This window comes from Camarhynchus parvulus, chromosome 8 (genome assembly GCF_901933205.1).
Source record: "Camarhynchus parvulus chromosome 8, STF_HiC, whole genome shotgun sequence".
Lineage (NCBI taxonomy): Eukaryota > Metazoa > Chordata > Aves > Passeriformes > Thraupidae > Camarhynchus > Camarhynchus parvulus.
Window position 1 is genome coordinate 27449936 of NC_044578.1, and position 26869 is coordinate 27476804.

General features: G+C 44.0%; 1 protein-coding gene across 1 annotated transcript in view; it reads right to left on the reverse strand.

The window, feature by feature from the left end:
* The window catches only part of ACBD6 (acyl-CoA binding domain containing 6), an 83267-nt gene extending 56698 nt beyond the window's left edge, over nucleotides 1-26569 (reverse strand). Inside the window, exons 1-4 of the mRNA XM_030953749.1 lie at nucleotides 26366-26569; nucleotides 19954-20018; nucleotides 19377-19473; nucleotides 17-102 (exon numbers count right to left, since the gene is read on the reverse strand). Coding sequence (XP_030809609.1) covers nucleotides 17-102; nucleotides 19377-19473; nucleotides 19954-20018; nucleotides 26366-26563 — 446 coding nt within the window. The 5' untranslated portion in view covers nucleotides 26564-26569. The remainder of the gene's footprint in view (nucleotides 1-16; nucleotides 103-19376; nucleotides 19474-19953; nucleotides 20019-26365) is intronic.
* Nucleotides 26570-26869: the final 300 nt, after the last annotated feature.

Here is a 26869-nt window from a genome sequence, read left to right on the forward strand (position 1 = left end):
CAGCACAGATAATCACCTGATTATTTCTTCTTCTTGATATAATGAGCTGATGACTGGGCCTCCAAATACAGTTTTGCTTTCCTTTCCCCTCTTCTCTGGTGTCTGAAAGAAAAAGAAAGATTGGTCCAGCATCCTGGCTCCCACCATATTCCCAACTCTCATTCCCAGCCCTGGCCCCTCAGGACCCAAAAGCTGAGCCTCTGTGAGGCAGCATAATATTCTGTTACTAGATTGCAAAGCTTGCCTTTATAAATCTATTTAATATAGATTTAAAATTAAATTTTATAATGGGCAGCATTTCCAAATGATTTACTCCCAGGAACTCTAGGATTCTGAATGATTCCCACCATAATAGAAATGAACAATTAGAATAATGATTGATCGATATGGAGCCCCAGGCCTACCTTTTCAAAAAACCATCCTGCAGCCTGGGATCTTCAATTGCCTGACTTCACATTGATGCCAGACTTTCAGCAGGGGGAAGTGCCTGCTGTCTGAAAGCCTGACCCAATTAGGGGGTGCAGGGAACCAGAGACCCAAACTCTTCCATGGCATTAAGTATTTTGGTTTTCAGATAAGCAGCCAAAACTGGTTTGGAATTTGCAGCAGCAATTCCTTACAAAAATCAGCCCACTAATTGCAACTTGCTGCTGTCAGTGGACAGGTCTGAGGCTTTCTGTGATGGCAGAGTGTCATATCTAGGGCGAAAAAGATCAGGAGCAAAGTCCCGGCCTCTTGCAGCTTCTCTGTAGCTGCAATGCACAGAATCACAGAAACCTAGAATGATTTGGGTTGAAAAGGACCTTAAAAATCATCTACTTTCACTCTCCCATCATGAGCAGGGACAGCTTCTGCTGGACCAGGATGCTCCAAGCCCCATCCAGCCTGGCCTGGAACACTGCCAGGGATCCAGGGCCAGCCACAGCTTTCCTGGGCAACCTGTGCCAGGGTTTCCCCACCCTCACAGGGGAGATTTTTTTTTCTGATATCTAATCTAAACCTACTCTCTTTCAATTTGAAGTCATTCCCCCTTGTCCTGTCACTCCAGCCATTGTAAATAGTCTTTCTGCATCTTTCTTGTAGATTCCCTTCAGGTACTGGAAGGCCACAATTAGATCACCCCAAAGCTTTTTTCTTGTCCAGGCTGAACAATCCCAGTTCTCTCAGCCTTTCCTCATGGGAGAGTTGCTCCATCCCATCTCATCCCTTCATTACACCCAAAAGCATTGCTGTACCATCAGAATTCTACTTAGAAAGATGTTGATGAAAAAAAAAATACTTTGTCTTTCTTCCTGCTCCTCAGGTTGCTTTTGTTTTAAATCAATGTACTAGCTCCCTGTAATAATTCACTTTTACATTCTGCCCAGCTTGAGCCAACCAGTTCCACCTTTCAGTTCTCCTGTACCAGCCCAAAGCCATTACATTAGGTCTGCAGATATCACAGACAAACTTCTTTATAAGGAAAGGAAAGGAAATTGACTTTCAAGACTATTCCATGGCAAGTAGACTCTAATTTAGAGTAGAAAGTGACATGAAGTTCTCGTTCTTCAAGGCAAAGGGCTTCAGAGTCTTAACAGTGCAGTGCCCCTCTTAAAAAATTATTTAGCAGGGAAACTTACTGTCCATCAATTACTTCGATTCCACTAATAAAATAAAATTAATTTCAGATCACCTGAAAGTGCACAGAAGAGTTATTCCTATACAATGAAGCTATACTTACTATTAGTCTATCCTGTTTGATACTGAGGGATGATGGGCATTCAATCAGTGTCAGAAACTGCAACAAATTTTTAATCTATATTCTTTTATCTCTGGCTACTCTAGTTCTTGGTTGCTGCTTTTTTACCAAGTCAGAAAAAACATTTGAAAAAATACATTTAATCTTTCTAGAGGCAGAAATTGTTAAAAAAAAAGATTTCTAGGATTAAGTTCACCTTCTTTGCACAAGGAATGCATTTCTACCAAAGATTAATGACATTGATTGAGTACACATAAGGTCATCAGGAAACTTAGTGATAAAGGCTCTCCCAAAAACACTCAGGCCAAAACTTCTCTGGTTTTTAATCCATATACAAGTTACTCTGTCCAAGTAGCTTTTATCTCATCTCTTTCACACAGAAATAGGTAATTCAATATTCATTTTATGAATGTTGAAGCAAGCTTATTCCATCACAATCCTTGATTTATAGAACAAGCTTATGAAGAAGGTCCAGGAAAAAAATCTGTTTTCTCAGTATTTAGCCATGAAGACAGAGACAAGGCTCCACCTTTCATCCTCAGGGGGCTTTCAAAGGGGAATGTGTCCAGGCTTCCCAAAAGAGTTAACTCTGCTGTAGCACAGACACAAACTGGTTTCTCTCAATGCAGATACAAACTGGTCTCTCTTTATGCAGACACAAACTGGTTTCTCTCCATGCAGACACAAACTTGTCTCGATGCAGACACAAACTGGTTTCTCTCAATGCAGACACAAACTGGTTTCTTTCCAGCTGCCTTTGACAACCTGCCTATCCATGAGCTCATTGCCCACTTCCAAAATCCTTGCTGCCCAGCCTGCCAGAATTTCCACGCAATATCTGAGCATGATGTTCCAAACTCAGTGACACAAAAAGTGGAGCAAGAAGCAGCAGCTCCCTCCAAATCACGTCACAGCTACTGTCAGCACTGACAAGAACTGGTGTTTTTATTTGTTGTTCATCCTGGCTGAAAGGATCAGTAATGCCCTTTCCCTTCTTAAATCTTTTGAAATTTTTACAGCAAAAGAGAGCTTTTAGGGCTGCTTATATGCAGGTAATGACTCATGAATTTAAAGTCACATTACCCCGCAAACCACAATGAAATTAAAAACTGACACTGCAAATTTCCTGTCTCCTCTGTTAAAAAGGCACTAATAATTAACTACGTGGCTCTCAATTAAGCCAGCTCCATTTCTTTCACTGTTGGCAGCACTGTGCAGAAGCACTGCAGATGCACATGGAACTAATAATAGTGAAGGAATAGCATGATCCAGGGCTTCCATAATTTGGAACCTGAACCCAAGGGAGATGACAGCAGGAGCAGCCACACTTGGACCATGCAGGAGAGGTGCTGTAGGAAAGGCAAAATTGCTGTGGACTCCATAAGGACAGGACATTGCTCTTAAAATGCCAGTTAAAAACTGTGGGAATAAAGAGGAATTTGTGACAGAACATGAAGACACCTTGGAGGATTGCACTTGTGTGCCAAAGCACAGGCAGTGGCATATAAGAAACAGGGGAAAAGATGATAGAGAAGTGTAAGACATGCCTTAAGCAGTGAAATTTCTCATGTTTTCCCCTTGCCCACTGATTCTTTGTGGCTGGTGTACAATTAAGGCTGATGTCAAAGTCACTGTTCCTGTGACATTTACCTTTGGTGGGTGGGTCTGGCTGGCCAAAACCAGCATCAATCACAGGCAAACCCGGGCTGGGCATGCAGCAAACGTATTCCTGAGGAGACTTCTACCCCCCTGACTCCAGATGGGCTCAGGGACTGGCACAGGGAACTCCACTAAACCCAGAACTATCCTTCTCAAATGTCACCAGGAATGCCAGGAGAAAAGGCACACTCCTCCAGGAACAGACAGTGGAGCATCCTCATCCCTGCCTCAGTGCCCTGGGTCTGTCAATAACAGCCCAGTTGATCCAAGGGACAATGGCATCCCGGCTGGCTGTCACTGGCAATGCTGCTCCAGGCAGCCTCAAAGCCTGACAACCACTTTCAGAACAGAATGGAAATACAGGGACTAATATTTGCTAACATCATTAATTCTTTTTTTCTTCCCCACTCCCCCTTCTTCCTTTATCCACCATGTCAAGATGTATACTTTTAAATTGTTGTCAGCCATAAAACAGACGTCGTGTCCCAGTTCAGAGGTTAACATATAATGACAGACACATTAAAAACCCTGTCCAATGCCTCACTGAAAATTTCAGCTCCATCTTCTCTTCAACAAGACAGTGGCTCAAACTCACTTATAAGCTTTAACAACATTAAAGCCTAATCATGATTGAAAAATAAAGGAGAAAGAGAAGATGGTTTTATCATACTAAGCATTATGGAAATGCAAAACAATTACAGACAAACATTTTCTTTGTGAGGGTTTTGTCACAAAACTCTCCCATGACTGCAACATGATCCATTTTTCCTTTGGCATTTTTGGGGAGTGGGATGAAAAATATCATTTAAGAGGAGGAGCAGGAGTTTCCTGATGGGGGTTGGTTTGGTGGATCACTCTCTTGCCCTATCCCTGAAGACAGGACAGGGATGGATTGTTTTTCATTTCCACACCCAAGCTTTGTTCCAATCTACACAAAACAGGCTACAACAGATTTAACAAGATGGCAAATTCATGGGTCCTCCCAATGACCCACTTCAAGCTCGAGAGGCAGAAGTAGCTATAGATATGCAAATAGACTCACTCTCAGTGATTAGCTGGGATGGAACGGGACACAGCTATTTACAAGCAGGGCAAGGGACTCCTAATTCTGACAGAAGGAAGGTACAGAGAAGTCCTACAGAAACACTACAAAACAGCAGGAACAGCACAAGCTTCAGTAAAGCTTTTTAAAAAATGAAAGACCATAATTTCCAGTTAATAGAAGAGCTAGGTCCCAGGCATGGGTTAAATGTAGGGCATCCCAGTTTTATCCAGAGCAACATGGGAACTCTGCCTGGCTGGTTCTGCATGCCCAGACACCCAGCAAACACAGCAACAGCTATTTGGCAAGGCACGTGGCTGTGCTGCACTGCACATCTATCACCCCCCAATTCCCTCACATCTCACTCTGGCTTTTCTCCACACCCAAAACCTTAAAATAACTTCTCATAAAAACATATTTAAGAAGAAGAGAAAGCCATCAGCAAAAAAAGGTCCATCTCATCAAAATACTGATCTTCAAAGTTATTCTGGCCAATGCCTTAAAATGGTCAATACTGAGGTTTTCAGCACCTTGGAAACAGAAAAGTGAGACAACTTAAAAGAGAGTGATGCATCAGGATCTCACACCTGAGCCACCACACTTCATGGAAGAAGTTTGCACTACTTATTGTATTATTTTCCTCTTCCTCTGAGCCTGATGCAGCTGGAGCCAGAGCAGCAGCTGTATCCAGCTTTGTGGGATGCAGACAAGAAATACTCCTAACAAAACGACTCCACTCAAAGCTTCTCAAGCATTTCTGCAGCAGCAAATGCATGGTGCAGATTCCAATCTGCACTTGTGCTGCACAATTCACCCTTCTCCAGCTCACCTGCTCCTCCAGTGCAGGGGGCAGCCTGGCACATTCCCTGGCTTTCCTGCATGGGCAGGCACAGAACCCAGCCCTGGGGACAGGGACACATCACCTTGCTCTGTACCTGTCTGCAAGGTGCACACACAGCAGCAGACTGGTGTAACACTCTCCTTGCCAGGAATGTGACTCCTTCAGAAGCCACCGAGATCTGTCATGGCTTTTCAAAGTGCTGCAGGGCTTAGAAGTGCAACCAAGGGTCCTGAGCCACCAAGCCTGGAGGAGCTGCAGTTGCTGGATGCTCACAGAGATCTGCTTGGCAGGGGAAGGAGAAACCCTGGCCCATGTCCCAGCTCCCCAAACTGCACCTGGGAGGTGTAGGAATTCCAGTCTGTTGTTATAGCAGGACAGGTGATGTGCAGGAGCCCTGTCAGGCTCACAGGAAGGTACCAGTAAATCCCTGCCATGTTGTGATTGAATTGTAATTAAGCTGGCATAGTCTCAAGTGAGAAATTTTACAGAAGACACTTCAGACCCAAGAGCAGACCTGCTCTGCTGGCCACCATGTTCCCCTAATGCTCTGGATTAACATTTCTCTATTTGAAGAGCTAGGATTATTGGGGAGACAACAAGAAAATGCAAACCCTCCTAAAGTTTCAGACAGTCGCCCCCCTCCTCTCGCCGTGTGCCACGGCCTGGCCACCCCCCTGGGAAGGGAACTTGGGCAGAGACTAATTGTATTTGACAGCAGCAATTACACACAAGGCTGGAGATTAGAAGCTCGTTAATTGCGTGTGCCATAATTGCTGCCGTCTTTTCCTTTGCTAGTTAAGGCCAGTGCCAGGAGAGGCAAGGGGAGGAGGGTGCTCTCCACCCCGAACGCAGGTGGTCCGAAGATGAGAGCCCTGGGATGGGGAGGAGATGTCCCTTGTCCCCGCAGACGCCGCGGGAGGCTCCTGACCCCGGCACAATGCGGGAGGCTCCTCCGGCAGCGCGGCTAATGAGGCGTGAAATGAGGACAAACAATGCTCCCTTCCGAAGGTATTTTCCACCTGTATCCTTCTGACTTTACAGCTCGGCTGAACTTCGCGCTACCCTGCAGCGGGAGCGAAGGGAAATATTAACCCTTTGGAGGTGATGCTACCACAGGAAATACAGCTTTAACCACTTATAACATTAGGCGTTGTTTGACATGGTTTAAATTCATCAAATCCTTCCTTCCTGACGAAGACACGAGCTCAGCATTTCTCACTCTCTTTGCTGAGCACTGTAAGGCAGCAACACCTATCGCTGGTCGGGGGCTGTGTACAAATCAAATGGGACAGGACTGCTGGGAACGTGCCTTGAGCTGGTTTATTTTCCAGCATCAGTCTCATTACGTGGTTATGACAATGGGAAGATGCCAGTAGCTCACATCCCAGGCAGCAGACCAAGAACTCAATGTTACAACTCACTTTATAAGTTTCTTGACCAATCACGCAAAGCAAAAGCACATTGACAATAGTTCCATCCAAGCACTATAAGCACACGTACCTTTGGTTAAACAATGCTTGCTTCTTTTGAATAAAAGACCGGTTTGTAAGCCGTAAAACACAATGCACTCCATTATTAAGCCTATAACTTCCTAATATCTCTCTAGATAAACTTTTCTGCAGCTTAGAGAGTTTTTCTAGACAAGAGTGAATACACAGACCATTGTTCTATTTGTCCTTACTTTTTACTTCCTATATAATTTTTCTGCTGATCCATCTCATGGCTCCTGCTTAGCTCTAATCCCAGTTCTGCTGTCTCCAAGGCCTGCCTTTTGCAGCTTTCCCAAAACCCTCTGATTTTAAAGATTCCCACAACACCCAAATAAGACATAAATCCCTCCTGGCTGAGGACAGCCTCTGCAGAGCCACCTTTTCACAAAAGGCTGCCGTACCCTCCACACCAGCCCTATTAATGACTGTCATAAACAGAATATTTTAATATTCCTCTCTCAACAATCCTTCTTGGCTCCCAGCAGCAGCTCGGCTCCAGCGTGCACATGACTCAGCACCTGGAGCCTTTTCAAGAGCCCACTGAGGATCTGAACAATCTGAGCAAACTGCCTGTGAAAAATGCCAGCACGGTGGGGTTGAGGTGGTTTTTTTTTTTTAATTTTAGGGTTTTTTTGTTTTAAGTATTAAAGGGACAGTTTATTTAATATTCCAATAATGTCTACATAAAGTTTTCCAGTTCTTTTAAGTCTCATCTCAGAATTTCCCTTTAAAAACAAATTTAAAAAACCAGTTTAAGACAGGGAAAATATTTTCCAGATTACAGTCAAAAAATTAAAACCAACTATAAGTATATTATATACTTATATACTATAAGTAATGTCATAGTTAAATAGTGCTGTGATCTAAAGCAAAGCTTTGCAGATTACTCATTTAACTCTAACGACTTAATTAATAACTGCACCATAATCACAGTTGGAAATTACTAGTAAAGACAGTCAGGGGAAGGGAAATAAATGGAAAATGCATAATATAATTTTGAGCAAGTCTAATGCTTGCTAGGAGCTGTGATTTCATGATTCACTGTACACATTTTGGCATATGCGTGGAAGGAAATACTATGCTCAAAAAAAAAAAAAAGCCCCAAAGCAGTGGCTTCCCACAGTTTTTGGTTCGTGGAGCACTTTTTTTAAAAGGAAAAGCAGACATGGAGGTGGCAAGCACAAGATCACCAGCAAGCTCCTTTCCTCACATTCTTTTCATGGACTCTGCCCAAACTTGCACATTCCCAGTGCCTGCAGCCCAAAGGGAGAAGGGAGTGGTGTTGGTTGGACCCTTCCAGCACGAAGGAAACCAGGTCAGTCCTGGAGCAATCAATCCCTTCTGTCCCATCACCTGTATGAAAATCCAGGAATGCCCAAGCAGAGGGGACCAAGCTACAGACACAAACACAGCCTGTACTGTAATTGTTGGGGGGTTTTGTCAATCTAATACAAGATATTTACAGAGATTTACACAGACATTTGTAGGAGCAAGAAATATATTCTGAGCCAAGCTGGAAATACCGAAAAACTCCATGGCTTGGGATGAAACAGGTGCTCTGAAGCCTGAAAACTGAATGTAACCCTAAATTTTGATAAATAAAGGACATCAGCAGCCATCCTGTGCTTTCTGGAGTGACACTGGGCCAGACACCCCTGCAGAGGCCAACGTCCCCATTGGTGAAAGGAGCAGCTCTGAGGCTGCTACAGCAGTGCCATGGACATTTGTTTCCCACAGCACATCTCAGTTGTGAAGGCAGAGAGTGGATTTATGAGGTCTGCAGGCCCAGGAATGGCAGAATGAAGAGATCTTCAGTGGTCCCAGGCAGGAACAAGGAGGTTTCCAAATGTACAGTGCAACCCTTGGCAGGCTCAGCCAGAGGGATGCAGGATCTGGAAGCAGCAGCCCTTAGTGCTGAGCACTGAGCCTTTCCCTGCCTTTGTGTGGGTTAGTTCAGCAAAAAATACCTACAGGATGCTCCAGAGACCTTTGAGGAGTGCCACCTGTCCTTAGAATAGGAGTAATTTGGAACAACAGTGTCCAATAGGTGCCCTTGTAAAGGAAAACTTTTTCCAATCTAGGAGACAAATAGTGTTTACATGACATTAACCAACCTGTTAGTTAACATCCAAACAAAATCCTAATCTCCAGTCATTACACTCAATACTTCCTTGATATTTCCTGTAAAGAGCAAGCTAAACATAGCCACTTAACCTTTTTCCTAATTCAAAAAGCAGTATTTTCACTAAAGAAACAGCTTACTTATGCTATAGCTTATGTTGTACACAGAACAATTACAGCTGGTTTCTCCTACCCAAAAGCATATGTTATTTTTAATTAAGACACTCTGTCTTTTAAACCAGCCTTTCCCCTGCCATGTGAAGCAGCAGGGCACACAGACCCTTCCTGTGTTTGAATACTTTCAAGTAAATGTCTACAGCTCCACACCTAAACATCAATGTATTACATATTCCACAGTAAGATAAACCTGCAATTTCTACCCAAATTCCTGAATTTTTTAAGAGCCTCTGACACAGCAAGCTGAGAGTCTTGCAACAGCTTCAATTACTTGGAAAAATAAGATTTTTTTGTAATTAGAGGTCGAGCCCTTCCCAATTTAAAGCTGCCTGCCCAGCCTGGCAAAAATAGGAGCAGGAGTTTCAGGAGCAGAGCAAGCAAGAGAGCAGCAGAGCAAGTCCAAGCTCCCTTCTGGAACGTCCACCAAGTGCCACAAGCTGAGGAGTCAGTCCCTGCTCCTCCCCACCCTCACTCACCACCTCACTTGGCTATTCCAAAAAAAGGATTTTCCCACATTTCTGGGCACTCCAGGGAAACAATGAGATCCAAAAAGGCTCTGTCCTGCTCAGGAAGCAACCTGGGCAGCAGGAATTATCACAGAACCACAGAATGCTTTGGGTAGGCGAGTGTCGCAGACATCTTTTATGAAAAATCCTTTCCTTAGGATTTTTCCTCCTGAGAAGCTGAGAGGCCTCAGGAACAAAATGTAAACATTGATTATCTGCTGCTGTGGAATGCAACAGGTGCATCTGTGATTGGCCCATGTTGGATGTTTGTAATTAATGGCCAATCACAGTGAGCTGGCTTGGACAGAGAGTCCGAGCCACGAGCCTTTGTTATCATTCTTTCCTATTCTATTCTTAGCTAGCCTTCTGAGGAAATCCTTTCTTCTATTCTTTTAGTATAGTTTTAATGTAATATATATCATAAAATAATAAATCAAGCCTTCTGAAACATGGAGTCAGATCCTCATCTCTTCCCTCAACCTGACACCCCTGTGAACATGGTCACAGGAGAGCACCTCAAAGGTCACCTTGTTCCAACCCCAGCTAAAACTGGGCAGAGAGAGCAGATCTTGCCCTCCTGGTCCTCCTCATCTTGCAATTTCTTATTTATTTCTCCTCCCCTTCCAAACCTCCTGTTTCCCCAGAGGCTCAGCTCTCTGCTCCAAGCTCCTGAACGGCCCATGGCACCCTCCTGCTTGGTTCAACACCTCTCCCCTGCCCCAAGGCCACCCTGCAGCTTTCCCAGCCCCCAGTTTTGTCATGTCAGCACTACAAAAAGCATCTTGTACCAATTTGTTTTAGAGTTTTCAGTACAGAAATGAACCTCACAGGAAAGGTTTGATTGCTGGTGGAGTCACTTCTTATGTGAGAACACTGCTCTTTCCTGCTTCCAGCCTCACACAGCTACTTCACAAAAATGAGCTTTTCAGTGCTTTTGTCATTCATGTTTTTGTGCTGAGGAGCAGCAGCATTGCTGCTAAAATCTGCAACAAATGAAAACTGCACTTGGCATTCACACACCTTCCTTGCCTTGCCAGAAACTGCCACCTCAAGGCAGAAATGATAGAGGGCACCTCTGGTTGCATCTCAGAGGTTTCAGCTTCTGGTCTGAAATTTTAACAAATTCAACCCTGCCATCTCAGTTTAAGCCAAGATCCCTGGAAACACCAGTATTTAACCATTTTCTGTCAACTCAGCCACAGAAGCATCAACCTTCAGCAGAGGATCTGCAGCAACTAACACCTGATCTGGTGATCAGGTCCCTGACACTGAGATGCTTTCTCAGCTAGGACAGCAATTGCTCAAGTGAAGTTTTAAGATCCCAGAGCTCAGCTGCATCCTGTGCTTCCAATCCCAGAGCCACGGGATCACAAAAGAACCAGGTACTGTGGGACTGCAGGCAGACAGCAGAACCTGTTACTTCTGGACAATGATTACAGGGATAACAAAAAAGCAACAAATTCCCTGCTGCACACAAAGCTACACAGTAAAGTGCTTTGTCTCACTCTGTTTCATCTTGTCATCACTGTATGCCAGTAGTTTGAGATTATATATATGTATAAATTTATACATATATTTATAAATTTATAAATTTGCTCTTTTTTTTTAATTGCCTCTGGTGTATCTGGCTAGCATGCAGTGTCTTCATCCATCTGTAAGCCAGGAGTCATGATGCTGGGATAGCACACTCAGCAAGTCAGAGCTACGCCTCTAATTTTTCTTTTTTTCTCAATACATCCCAAATAGTATATTCTGTAATATTTCTGTAATCAGTGCAAGATGGTGCAAATTAATTCAGTGATATAGTCAAAAGAAAAATATTTTAGTATTAATATTTAACCAAAATCACTAATGATGACCCCCCCCCCCCCAATTTCTTGGTTGGATTTCTCAAAATCCACTACTGTTACATCCAAGTAGCTGCAAGAGAATACGTTATGCTACTCACTAACACTGAGCTGCAAAAAGGAGGACTAGCATCTCTACATGCCTAATTTAGCCCTTGGATGACTGGTAAGATTGCATATTTAACATACAGTGTATTTTCAGCAAGAACAGGCAGCTTAAAAGGAGGGAGAGAGAAGAGGCATAACCCTTGCCATGATAATTCTCTCCTTTGAAGAAGCTTAGGGGCATAGAAATGTGGGCAACCCCTGTACAGGATTTCAGTGCAGCCTTCAATCCATGACTGCATTGCTGGTTTGCTTCCTAAACTTCAGCTTCCCTGAAATACAGACTTGCAGCTTGGCACTGTTGTATTTCAATCAATCGCTTGGTCGAGGATCAGAATGTCATAAATAAAAGGAGCTGAGACCATAAATTTCTGCAGAGATGTAAAATCAAAGAGAACAATCCAACACACTCCCAGGGGGTAGGAGGCTGACACATATTCCAGCTGTTTATATTTCTACTATGAGATGCTTGTTCATTTTAACTTCTTCCCTTCTGCACAGCTTGCCAGAGCCACAATTCCAAACAACAGTGCGGGGTCTGGCATTTTGTTTTGTGCTCTACATTAAAAGGCTGCAGGAGATAAAAAACCCTGTGATTGATCAAACTTGTCCACAAACAAAATCCCAGCCCCACCAGCACAGCACCCCAATGCCTGGTTGGTGAGTTACTTGCAAAGACAGGGACAGAAAAGCAACAAATTACCTATGGACAGCTTTTGTGGGTAGGATCTGTGCCAGGGACTTAAAGCATCAGCACACTCCTCATGAGGAGATGCAGCAAAACAACACTACCCAGCTTTATTGTGGAAGAATGGGGAAATTTAGTTCATGTTTATAGTGTGGTATTTTAGTTTCTGACACAATAGGGACTACAAAGCATCCCCTTGCTAATAAGAAAAATTGGTTCTGAAAGCATGCTCCAAAAGCAAAGCACTTAAAATCTAATCTTGCAGATAATAAACTGCCTTTTTTCCAACTTGGATAAAATAAGGTGGGTCACCTCACCTCCAGTCTCACAGGTAGGAGTGAAGTGTACACAAACTGCAAGGTTTTGTGAGCCATGCACTGTAAATAACTGCATCCCCCACCAACTCCATTTGCTTGCTAGAGACTGTCCCTCATACAGCTGGCAAAAGCAGCATAGCAGAAGAATCTCTCTGTGTGTTAACTAAAACTTCTCAGGATATAAAATCCCCAAAAACTATTACATACCCCAATGTGGTTCACAAAAAAACAACTCAGCAGTCTGTCTAAACCCAGAAGACACTGTAGTCTCACACACCCTAAAGCCAGAAGCCTGGGATGGATCAATTTTCTGGTTTTAATCTTAATTTCTAGGGCTTCATTTTCTGCTAAAAGAATAATAATTTAAAAAAATTCAGGTTTGATGGTTTGGCTTTGTTTTGTTTTTACAAGGGGAAGAGCTTGATTAGAGTTTACAAATTGTTTCAGTGATATGCTTCCAATGTGGTCATTGCTGAAATAAGAGCTTTCAAAAAAACGTAGAGCAAACAGTGATGTTTGTTTTCCATATTTTGTTAGAAATTATTGTTATTGTTATCAAAAACATTTGGGTAAATAAAAAAACCCAAACAAAAAGTCAGATATGAAATTCCCTAAGGATCAAGTGCCACAGCAGGATCCATACAAAGAAATGTGCAGAGCCAAGCCCCTGCAGCACTGTTGCACAGCTCCTCTTCCCAGTGTGCTGCATTAGCACAGGACAGCAAGCTTCAGGGAGCACAGCCATCATTTGATTAGTGCCCACTTTACACGCTGCAATTAAATTGCTTTTATACTACAAAAGAAATAAAGTTGCTGTTTTTCAAAGTTTTTGGCCTGGCAGCACAGCAAGCCATAAATTGAGATATTCCCCCAAACAAAGCAGGTGCCTGAGCTCACTGCTGCTGGTGACAGGCAGGGAGAGACCCAAACAGGTCCCTTCCCCTCCTGCTCTTCCCATCCCCCTGGTAATCCTGCCCACACCACTCTGCTGCTCTTTGCCAAGCACAAACAGTGGCTGCTGGGCCAGATTATCAAGGGAGACATCTGTTTGACGGATAGACAAAACCGGAAAACATGATGGGTGCACTCATTTTGTTCACAGACAACAGTTTTTCTAATGCATTTCTTAATTTCCAGGAGAAACTCCGCTGGGCTGCAGAACTAACCAAGAAATCCAGAGATTTCAGCCTGAAACTGCATTTACCAGTCACTAATGTAATTCTTAGAAGTTGACCAGACATAAAACTTGTAAGCTTCAAAAGATCAAAGCTTCTTGTTCCAGATATCAACAGGGCAGACTTGAGCAATGAATCCAAAATTAAGAAAAATTAAGTTTTGAATTTTACCAAATTTTTTTTTAATGTCATTGGAAACAGAGTTTATATTTGAATCATTATAGAAATTTTTCAATTCTCTCGGAGATCTTACGCTATTGAGATTCTAAGCTGCCTTGGAGAGCTTACTTAAATACAAGGGCCTCATCAATTAAAATCAATTATTAAAATAATTCAGCTAACACCTGGTGCAACCTGCCAAAAGCACACACAGACCTCAGCTCTTCTGCAAATCAGGGAATTGTTTCTCCTGCTTTTCACTGTATCCCTGAACTACAAATTCTCTTTCCCATATTTTAGTTTCAACTTGCTTATTGGCATGTAAATGTGACAGAGAAAGGTTATTTCACCAGAAAGGATGGAGCCCAGCCCTGGGCACAGGGTACCTGGCCACCCACCTTATCAAATATTGCCCCCTGCAGTACTTCCTGCAAAAACACCCAATGGACAAATCCATTTGTTTTATTCCCAAAGGATTTCCAGCTTACTGGACTGCTCCGAGCCTGCAGCAATTGTGCATTTGCTATTTTATTCACTCTGAAGTTTGTTTTCTGTTTCATGAGCCTTTTTGTCCCCCAAGGGTTCCCTCCTGGCGTGATCTGGTGCTCCCACACCAACCCAGCAAAGGAGAGATTTTACTCCCATTTGGGCCAGATTACAGAGAATTAAATCCTCCCCTGCTCAAACAAGGCACAGAATAGTACTTAAAAAAACACAGGCAACTTTCTCCTCTGTAAACATCAGAAGTGGGACTTCACACCTTTAAAAGCCTTAGAAGATGTTTGGTGAATGCCTATTTTCTTTGAGGTGGAGCTCTCTTTCCCTTAGAGAGAAGTCTCGGCTCTTCAGATTCCTGATCTCCAACTTTCCTCATTACACAGCAGAACTTTTACTAACTGCATTATTGGTGAAGCTGAGTCAAATAAGTTAAAATGCCAACTTTTAAAGCGTTGATATATAAATAGAAAATCTTTAAGTCCTCCTGTGAGTTTCAGCACTCAAAGCAAATAGGAAGAAGTGTGTAAGTGTTTGGGAAAGGATGCCACAGAAGTTAGTAGTGACAAGCTGTTCAGATTTGAACTGGTAAATATGTAATATACGAAATAGGAAAAGGAAATATTTTGAACCGAGCGATGCCAAAATTGCAATCAGCAAATGGAAGGCTAAATGTGCTGAGCAAATCTGGATGCTTTTTTTATTATTTATTTTTATTGTTTGAGCTGTGCCATATAACCATCTCGTTACAAGAACGGATCAATAACAGCTCCGGGCCACCCCTGCAGTGTGGTGTCACACCTCCACCCACAGCCCCTGCGACAGGGTTTGGGTGGAAGGGACTGTTCCATGCTGCTAAGAAAGGAAGTTCTGACCTCCTTCTGCTTCTTTAGGCTTGAAAAACTTGACCCAGTGGGGATTTGTGATATGCACAAGAGAGATGAGAATTTGGGGATGTGTGGGGGGCTGCAAACAGCCACTAGGACTCTCAAATCTGCAAGTACTGAAGTGCCCGATTATGCAGCCATGTACATGAGAACAAAGTGACTGCATGAAGGTGACACCCATCATCTGAAGGTGACATTCCCCAAATCCCTGAGCCCACTGCTGAGGCTGCAGAACAGCACCATGGCAGTGGTGGGAGAAATAGCTACTCACTTTTCATAGTTTAGGAAGGTTTATTAAACCTTATCAAAAACACAACAGAAGACTGAATAAAGAAAAAAGGTTATGGTGCTGGGAGCAAAAGATTTTCCCCACCATGTGCTCAGCCCCCTCACAATGGAGGTTTTACCCTTTTAACCCTTTAACCCCTCCCAAAGTTCTGTCCATCAAGCCCTTCTTCACTGTCCAGTGGTGGAGATCTCTTCCTCAAATCCTGACTGGAGGTCAGATGTCACCACAGTGACAAGCCAGCCCTCCCAGATGTCCCACCCCCAGCTGTCCCTTGATAACAACACAAGGGGTACAACATAACTATAAATCTATAAACTTTTCTTAACCTATATACATGATATTTGTCCATTAATTGTGAGAGTCAATCATCATATTAATTATCTATCACAGTGGGAACGCAGAGCCAGAGGGACACGCACGCACACAGCAGCTGGCAGGGAGGGCAGGTGAGTGTCACCACCACCTCACACCAGCCAAAGCCACCAAAAGCAATTGTCATTTGCTGCCAGTAAAGCAGGAAGAGGACAGGTGAACATAGGAGAAGAGAAGCAGCCAGGACACATCTTCCTTTGTAAAGGACCCGAAGCAGTGGGAGGTGCTGACGGCATGAAATGTTTCTGTTTCAGGCTGGAGAACGCAAAAGAATGGCTTCATAAATTATTCTCTGTTCTGGAGGAAGAGTAAATAGACTTGAAGGACAGGTGATGTCTCTGAAATATGCAAATAGAGCTGAGCTGGTCCAAGCAATTACCTTTCCACTGCCTGGAACTTCAGACTGAAAGGAATGACTCACGAGAAACAAAAGATGTGCTCAAAGGTAGAAGATGACAAAGGAAGACTGCATCAAGAGCAGAATGGAGACAGCATGGAAAAGAATATTCCTGACCTCCTGCTAACAGCTGTTCTTGGGAAAAGGAGTAAAACAACCCATAACACATAGTAAGACCTGGCTGAAGGTATTATTCAGCCTTTCAGAAGGGCTGAATTGCAGAACATCCTGAAAGGCAATTGTGATTGTTCTAGATCAACGCAGCCATGAGATTCCCGTGCCTTCATGGATGTAAAGACAATGGACCTCAAATACCCTCAACGTTACCTGTTAATTTTAAAGATTTTCCAGGAAATAAAATTGCTGAAAATAAGTGCAGTATGATCATTTTTTCCCAGGTTTTAGACAAAGCTCTGAAAGAGAAGATTAGGCAGCACTATGAGACAACCTGCAGGCAGCAAGGGTGAAAAAGAAACTAAAGCACATTGGAAATAGCCAAGCAGATACAGTCAAAAATGGCACACAAACTTCACAGAGCAGAGAACAGCTATGCTGCTGCCTCTGCACATTCAGCTGTCTACTAATGAAGAGTGGGTACTCCAAAGTCAGTGCAGGAATAGGAAGCAGCAGGTGAGGTTTGGGGCTGCTGTTAGAATTCTCATTGCTTCTGGACACAAATTCAGGGCAATCCTCCTGAATCAGAACCCTTTTACTTCAGGTTTTTTTTTTCCATCCAAACCAAAGATACTAAATTAAAGCAGGTAAATCTGATGCTGGAAGTGTACTAATGAAACTTCAATATGAAAGAATGAATCAATGGAGAGACAAGAAAAAGGAATGAAGAAGTGGATCTGTTTGGACTGCACAAGAAATACTGCCTTTAGTTCCATTCTATTTGTTAACAAAAACACTGACAGCCTGAAGGCTGCAGAACAGCAGCAAATCTGCTGAGGAAAGAATGAACCTATGAAAAAAATAAGTGGTTTTAAGCTTAAAATTTTACTGAAGGATCAGGATAATAAAGCCCTTTTGCAAATATATGAAACAGGATACTGAGGAGGACTTAAAATAACACAAAAGAACAATTTTAACGGATGAGATGAAAGATTGAAGAAAAAGAAAGTTGGGAACCTTGAGAAAGCTTTTAAATAGCAAAATTCACAAGGATGCACAACAAGAAATCGAACACTTTTGTACTATAATTACTATTTATAATTCACAATGATATGAAAGCCAAACTTTTCAAATTTGTAATGTGCACTTTATACTGCTTTTAAACCAAGCAATTGGAGTATTTCATTCAGAATCTATGGTACATAAGAAAAATCTGAAGGAACCCAGCAGATGAGCATGTAAAGGGGACACAATGACAGTGATGAAGCACCTTGTAATGTACCCACAGCTCTTTTCTATAAATCCAATTTGAAATTTGAAGACTAAAGTAGCTATTTTATCTCCATCCCCTGACACATACATCTCCATCATTTTAAAGAACAGAGCTCCCTCTCGTGGCTCCACAACGTGGGTTTGGTGGGGAGAAGGAAAAATGGGAGAGCAGCACGAGATGCATCAGAGAGGATTCCTGAGAGCATTTTGGTCCTATAAAAGTGGAATTAAAAGGATGATGTAATAAGAAGGACAGGTGAATTCTTGTGAAGAAAGCAAAGCCACCTTTATTTCAATGCTGACTTTTAAATTACATTTTCTGCTAAGGTAACCTTTTTACCTTAGTGGAAGAGGGGAGGAACAGTGCTGCCAACCTTTCTGTGTTTGCTGTATGGGTTCTTAAAAGTATTTATTTTGTAAAAACATATTACACCTCTTTCCTGGCTGACAGTTTTGAAACCTGAAGCTCACAGCTCTGACAGTATTTCTCTGAGGCAAGGAAGTGAAGGGAATACCCAAAAAGCTAAACCTGTCAGCACACTGAATGATTTGTTCAGGAAAGCACTGAGTATTTTGTTTGATTTTTTTTCCCCATTTTTAAATTAATATTAATGTGTTTCACTTGACACTTACTTAATTTAGGATTATACATGGATTTTTACAAATTACTTTATTTCTGTATGAGAATTGTAGCCTGGACAAGAATTTACCCAGCAAGCAGCCAACTTTGGCTAACTGCACAGCACGTAAAACTATTTTCTCCAAGGGCATTAAAAAGGATTTTTTCTAAATGACAGCCTTTCTTTGCTGCAAAAGCACTATGAATGGTGTGGAACATGAACTAGTGAAGAAAAAAAAATTAACCTTAAACCTCATGAACAGCATCAGAAGACAACTCAAAATCAAATTCTTGGTTCACAGGATTGTACCCACACAAGATTTTGCTTCCAAAGCACAGGAGCATAGAAGAACAAATTTCCTACCATGGGAAGAAATTACCATGCCTTCAGCATTTTACTATTAGTGAAATATCTCCACTCTATTTCCAAAGGCTATACTTTTTCTAAAGAGCAATCCTCTTTAAAAATTGTATAAAAGTCAGTCTATAAACAGGAGATATCCTTAAGGATTCAATCAAGTAATAAACCTGGTAGATGAAAGACAAATTAATTAAAATGACAGTACAGTCTCCCTATAACACACAGATACAGACTTGTTATGTTGGAGTACCTAATCATAATCAGATTTGGTAATTTGCTGCATGGAAACAAAAAGGAAACATTTTTAGAATTGATCATTCAGTTCATGTCACTTTCATGGAGATTGCTTTCTATTGATCAACATTTAAAGAGTAGTTGAAAAGAGAAGGATGAGAAAAGGATAAAAAAGTATCTTTACATGCTAAATACAGCATGAACCAATAAGAGCAAAATAAATTAGATCACTACAACCAAACCAACCCTGTGCATGAGCTGGCTGTAATAAAGATCATTATGAATGAAAGAGATGGTTCTTCATGCTTCAGTCACAACAAAAGGAGAGTTTTAGAAACAAATTTAGACTTTAATCTGCTCAAAATGAAGTTTGCCATGCAGCAATTAAAGCCTGTGAGAAGCTGAACCATTGGCAGCTTCACAAAGACAAATGCTGGTTGGTTTTCTGAATGACAATTCCACCTTTCCTACCTGTGGATTCCAGCTGGGGTCGAGTTTTTTCACGGCAGCAATGTACTCCTGCATAGCTTGGTGAGGGCTGGTATCTCCCAGGGCTTTCCAAGCCTCCCTAGGAGCAACAGCAAAACATCAGAGACAGCACAAGGTGGTTTTTATCGTGACATCAGTGGAACACAGCAAACAGACTCATCAAAATCCTTTCAGGGTATGCAAAGCCATCTTTCATTCAGCTTGAAATGGTCAACTTTTCTCTGAGGCCATGAATGGCCACTGTCAGTGCAGCTCTGTTGTGAAAGGATCATTCAGGGGATCCTGATCCAGGCTGGAACACAGTTTGTGTTCAAAGAGCTGCAGCTGTTCTCACATTTCTGCTGTATTGCATGCCAGCTCTGGATGAAGACAGTAAATAAAGGATTCTGGTATTTCACATCTGTATCAGGCATAGCAGCAAACATTTCCCTGTTAAACAAAGAATTTTAAAGCCATTTCAGGGCCAACTCCCCTAGGTCCATAATTTGTCTACAAATGAGACAAGATGGAACAAAAAGTAGAGCCAGAATTGCTAGGAATGACAAGGATTTCCTCTTACCATTTCTGCTTTCCCTCAAAGTCAAAGAAGCCTGGCTTGGGGGTGTTACAGGCTCCAAGTTTCACCTAAAGAAAAGAAATTTCCTTCTGTCAGAACAAAACAAAGGGGACTTGCACAAGGAAAATTCAGTGTTCTGATGGTTTCAGGGTAACCATGTCATAAGGCCATAAAAAGAAGTTTTTTGGGAAAAAACTTCATCAACCCCATCTCACCCCTGCTTCAGCACCTCTGCATCCCTGGGTTTTCTTTGCATGATGCACGGGAAGCAATTTTGTCGTGCAGCTCATTTCTTTTGCATGCATTACCCACAGGGATAACCAGTGAGTGATTTCTCACTAATCTTATGTTTATTACCCAGCCAAATGCCTCATCCTCCACCAGGATAAAGAAAAATTCTGTTGATTAGGGTTTCCACAGAGATGATTATTCATTACTGCAGAAATTCACCTGCTTCCGCACAAAGCTGGAGTAAACAGACTTTGCTTAATTATTTTCAAGGTCCTCTGGAAGGCAAGGGGACAAACTTGGAGCAAAGGAATGCCAGGCAGCTCCTGAATTTGCTCCCAGGCACCTGGCTGCAGGAAGCACTGCATGAGAGACAAGTCAAGGCCTGAGTGCCAGAGATGAGCCAATCTGTCAGAAGCAAGGCAGAAATTAAAATATGTGTGTGTGGGGTGAAATGAAAAAAACACAAGGAAGAAAGGGAATGAGACAGAACCCAGGGACAGATATATGGAAAAAAGTGTCATAGCCAGTGTAAAATGAACTTGGTGCCAGTGGAACTCAGGCAGTTTTCCACATGTAAAATTTTTTGAACACATGGGTGAAAGGCTAGAAATCAGAGCTGAACCAGAGCAGAGCTCCTGGGAAGCAGTTCCCACAGCAAGTCCCCCTAAGACAGGACACAGCACAGATGGGGACCCCAGGGAGGGGACACAGGTACACCCTGGAGGCGGGCAAAGGCTTCTGGAGAAACGTTTTGTTAGCCAAGCAAAACCAAACTGCATCCAGCAAATGTTTTATGAAATATGCTCAAGTGTTCAGGCAGGTGAAGTGCTTAAATCAAGGAACAATTCTTCACCTTAACAGGGTGGGGATTTTATGCTGAGGATGGAAGCATTAATCAGGCTTTAAAGAGAACATGCCTGTGCTGAGAGATATTTATTAGTTACACTATGTTTTCATTTAAAGTGTTAGAGGATATGAGTGACTGTAACTGAAATTAATTTTCTGTACATCTGACTGTCTCCCAGTGAGCAATTCATCCAAATTAGAACATCTTAGCTGGCCTTTAAAACAACATATTGCATTTCAGGGAGAAATAGGAGAATAGGCTAGCAACAGTTAAGTTCTATAAATCAGTCACAATTCATGTAGTCTAAATGGTTTTTCTCTATGTTCTGAGGTGGATTGGACCACTTGTTTTAAAAAGCAAAACAAACTAGGGAATAAAATGTAAATTCATTATCTGTATGGAAAATGCCTGCTTGGCAATTCTTTAGTTCAACAGCCAACCTGCAGAAATTGGCCAAGATAGATAAAAAAAAAAAATCTGTTTTAATATTAATTTTCCACTGCCAGCATCAAAACACAACAGCAGTTTCCTCTCTGGAGATTTGGCACTCAAAGGCTGTTCTAGCACTGGGGAAGACTGTTAGTAACATTGATAGTATACAAATCAAGGAACAGTAGTTAAATTCCATCCATCAAGAGGGGAAAAAAGCGCACTTGTGCCCTGCTTGCTATTTTAAGGTACATTTAAAAGGCTTGCAGGGGTTTTGTTGGAAAGAATAAAACATAAGATTTTGGCTCCTCTCTTTTTGCTGCAAGACTCACAATGCAGGAGAAACCAATGAGGAATTTAACATAAAAGAGGATCAGAGCCTGACAGCTGAGGAAAGGGAGTTGACCATGCCAATACTGACAAAAAAGACAAAATTTTGTGCAGGACTCTGTCCTCCTGCTACTTCCCTAGAGGACCTCAAAAGCTGTTTTACTCCATAGCCAGCACGAAGCCAAGAGCCTGTATTAGTATTTTAAATTAAGACTTTCTCATTCTGTGTCCAGAAAATAATTATTGAAGGTCTCTAGGGTGCTGACTGGTCACTTGATGCTCAGCTCTCCTCACTTACAGTTCATCAGCTGCATTAAAAGAACATGACAGGCAGAATGCATTAAAAACTTCCTGGCATTGCTTCTGCATGCTGAGTTGCCTGCAGGCACAATTCTCCTGAGTGGCACAAATGTGACCCAGGCAGCCCCAAACAGGCAGCATCTGCAGCCAGCTCCATCTGTGGCCAAAATAAATTTGGAAACCTTGGATGAGGCCTTCACCTGAGAGCTGAAGGTCAATGACATTTAGAGAGATGCTCAGAGATGTGTTAATGCTGTTCAGCATCCCCATACACCTTCAGCTGCTGCTCCACACTGTGAGAAACCTTGAGATTCTCCTCACACCTTACTCCACGACTGGTCCTCCCTCCCTGGTGGTGGTTAAATGGCTCTTTGCTAATTTTTCTGCCAATATATTTATACAGCAGGGTGTTCCAGCCCAATATTGCCACCTGATTGCAGATCTTGTAAGGTGAATTGTATTTGCAGCCTCCCTATGGAGCAAGAGCAGGAACAGAACCTCCAGGGACAGCAGGACTGTACACAAGCCAAATAAGCTAAATTGCTTTTTCAAGACAGCAATTCCTGCCTGTTCCTGTCCACAGCTCTGTCCCAAGCCATGGGAAAGCCCTGACTTAAAATGGGGTGTAAGGAAGGACAAGCAAACACCAACCACAGAAGGAGGAGTCACAATGACCAAGGGACTGCATGTCCCAAAGAGACAGAGAGTGACACTGGTAACAACCAAGTCAGTGCCATGGCACAATTCCATGCAACAGGGAGCTGCAGGCAGGAATTCCTGTGTTCAGGGCAGGCATCACATCCCACAATACTTGAAAGGCATCATGCAAAATTGGTATTGTATCCTTGAGCCCACACTGGGAGACTGTACAGGCCCCATTTTGCCATCAGCAGTGGATTTCCAGCTTGCCAGCAGCTCTCAACATTTACATGGACACATCCTCCTCCTGGCAGGGTAGTTTTCCCAGTCCAGTGATTTCCAGGGAGTTGTGGATCCCCTCCCCTATCTAAATCAGCACTGCTACACTGGTCTCCATTGCTGCACCTTCTGAACCTCAGATTTTTACATCCTCCCCATGATGGGCAAGTGCTTCCTTCACTTCACTACAGACACAAGGCCCAGACCAGTGATTTGCCCAAAGCCACACAGAAAGTAGTGGAAAAGAAGAAAAATCAGTCCCAGTCCAGAGCCTTATGGACTAGTCTGTTCCTCCTGCTGTGGGGCAGAGTCATAAACTCAGCAACATCTTCTAAAAACCTCACTGGAGATGACAACTAAGCAATTCCCTTATTTTCAGGTCTCTGACACATAAACAAAATCAGAGAGAAAAGTAATAAAATCCTGAAATGGCCTCCAATAAAAGGTAATAAAATTCCAGGAAAATGCCTATATACTCAAACAGTTTGAAATAAATTATATACAGTATTTTAACAGAGAGCTCAGCTGTTACTGTCACCTCTTTTATGACGATGCTGTATCTTAAATCAAAGCCTTTAGTGACACAAAACACTAAACTGGGAAAAGACAGGGATGCCAAATCAAGGACAGTGGACAGATCTGAGTCAGCACCTTTTGTGTGCCAGCAATTCCACCATCCACACGGGTAATATATTAGCAGCTCGTTATGCATCCTGATATGGCTGCTGTAATTAAACACAGAAAACTTGCATTAAACACCCTCGTTTTGATTTAAAGCACAAAATGCTGCAAAACCTAAAGTTAGCAGGGCATAATCCTGCTGTGGCTGTGCTAGCAAACCTCTCCCATCTCCAGAGCCAGCACTGCACTGCCAGGCACTCTGTAACAGGGAGGGCACCTTCTGAACTGGGGAGGCAAAGAAATCCAGGAGCCAAGCACAGCCTGAAACCAAGGAGCACAAAGGAACTTCCTGTCACATCCTGCCTGGCCAGGGACACAGGAGAAGGACACAGAAGTGCCCTGTTCTTCTCAGTGCAAAGCAAATGGAAATGTGTGCTGACAAAGTGTTAATTGTCAGCTTTTTCTGACTTGTATCAAAAATCTTGTGAAACAGCTTCTATTTTTGCAAATTTAACAATAAACTCCTTATTGGTCTCACAGAGCTAACACCAGGAAACCCTGTGCAGTCTGTGGACAATCATGGGCTGACCAGCAAGCAATCCCTTCCCATTTCCACCCAGGACAGTCTCAAAGCATTTGAAACAGAGCAAAAAATAAAGATGTTATTGCAACAAGCATCCTGAAAATACAGACAAAAAATTATAATAAAGACCCCTTTTTCCTCTCATCTTGGGCATGGCAAAATTCTCCTTGTATTTTTTTCCTACCCTCTTTTTTCTCACAAGGGAAAGAGAAACCTGGAGTCCTGTTTAAGCACTAAGCACAGTCTGAAAACAAAACCTCACGTGACCAGCCTGCTTTTAACATAATTACTGGTCCACAAACCACAGCCTGGGAGCTGCCAGCTTAGAGGATAATTAAATATTGCACTAAAAAATTGAGAGCACTTATACACGGCAGTAGTAGGGCACAGGTAATCCACGTGGGAGGAACATACATGGAAGATGTGCACACCCAATTCTGTCTGTGCATCCAAATGAGTGGGATCCAGTTCCCAAGCTGAGGCAGCAGCTCTCTTGCCACACACCTGAGCCACAGAATCACAGAATGGTTTGGGTTGAAAGATCATCCAGTTCCAACCCCCTGGCACAGACAGGGACACCATCCACCACAACAGGCTGCTCAGAGCTCCATCCAGCCTGTATTTATAGTTTTATTCTTTCATATTCTGGGTGTAACAACAGTTTTGTGTTTCTCAGAGTTAAGCGATTGTTACAGTCCTTTGCAACTGGTGCTTTGTTTGGTTTTTTATGTAACTTCTGCCACAGGAGCAGGAAGAAGCTACACTGTGTGTTCCAACAGGATGCACCCCGTGGCTTGCTCAGGTCACACAGCCTGAAGGGGAAATGGGGGTTGTGCGCAAGGTTACCCCCAGAACCAACCAGCTCAGGTGTGCAGCTGGTCCTCCACACCAATTACAACCACCCTGGACTCTGCCAAAGCCAAACCACAGAATCATTAGCTGGGGAAAAGACCTCCACGATTATTCAGCCCAACCTTTGGCCAAACACCACCATTCCCACTAAACCACACGGCAAAGTGCTGCTTCTGCTTGGATTTTGGACATTTCCAGGGATGGTCATTCCACCACTTCCCTGGGCAGCCCATTCCAGTGCCCACTAGCCCATTCTTTCAAGCAAGAAGTTTTTCCTAATATCCAACCTGGACCTCTGCTGGCAGAACTTGAGTCTGGTTCCTGCTGTTCAAAGGGCGCAGTGTCAGGGCCACTGGCACTGAGTGAGGCTGAGAAGTGAGGAACAACCAGGGTGATGGATTCACAGAATATTTGGTTTGGAAAAGAGATCACAGAGCCCAACCTTAGATCTACCACTACCTTGACCACCAGCCCACAGTGCCAAGGGCCACGTCCAGTGATTTCTTGAACTCATCCAAGAGCAGTGACTCCATCACCTCCCCTGGGCAGCCCTTTCCAATGCCCAACCACCCTTCCAGTGAGGAACTTTTCCTGATGTCCAGCCTGAACTGCACCTGGTCCAGCTCAAGGCCATTTCCTTTTGTCCTGTCACATGTTGCTCGGGAGCAGAACCTCCACCTGGCCACAAGCTCCTCTCAGGGGTTGTAGAAAGCAACAAAGTTCCCCCTGAGCCTCCTTTACTACAGGCTGAGCCCCCCCAGCTGCCCTTCACCAGACTGGTGCTCCAGACCCTTCCCCAGCTCTGTTCCCTTCCCTGGACACGCTCCACCACCTCAGTGTCCTTCCTGAATGGAGGAGTCCAAAACTGAGCCCAGAATTTGAGATGGAGCCTCACCCATGCCCAGCGCAGGAGGTCTCTCACTGCTCTGGTCCTGCTGGAACTGAAAATTTCTCTTCCCTGTGTTATTTACCATGGCTGATACAGCCCTCGGCCTTCTCACGTTCAGCCGCTGTCCACCAGCTCCTTTCCCGCTGGGGCGCTCCCCAACCACTCTCCCTCGAATTTCCCAAATTTCGGGGGCTCTGTCCCACCGGGCTCCATCCACCCCCACCGCCGCTGTCCCGGAGGGAGACACCCCCGCTCCTCCATCACCCCGGCACGCAACTTCCCTCCTCGGCACCGCTGCCACCTTTTGGGCCGCAGCCCCTCTGCCCATGGCCCCGGCGGAGCCCCGGCCCGGCCCCTCGGGGCACCGCTCCGCTCTCGCCCCCCGGCCCGGCCCGCTCAGCCGGTCCCGCCTCACCTGCTTGTAGCGGGCGTACAGATAGAGCAGCTGCTCCTTGCTGGCAGCGGGCAGCAGCGAGGGGAGCCGCTCGGCCGCCTGCTCGAAGAGCGCGGGCAGGTCCCGGTCCGGCAGCGCCGCGCCCGTGGCCGCCGCCTCGGAGCCCGAGCTGAGCTCGCCACCGCTCCCGCCCGCCGCCGACAGCGGGGGCGACGCCATGGCGGCCCGCGCCCGCCCCGGTCCGCCCCGCAACACGCTCCCCCGCCGCGCCTCGGTACGCGCGCCCGCGCTGCCCGCGGGAAACGCGCGCCACGCAAAAGAGTTCCGGGCGGCCGCGGATCCGCGGGTCGGCGAGCGGCGACATGACGGGGAGTGACAGAATGGTTTAGGTGGGGAAGACCTCCGAGATCGTCGAGTCCAAACGTTCCCCTGCAGCGCCAACATGTTCACCACTCAACTGTGTCGCCAGCTGACACATCCAACCGGTTTTTGAGGGCTTACAGGGATGGCAGCCTGTCCCAAAGA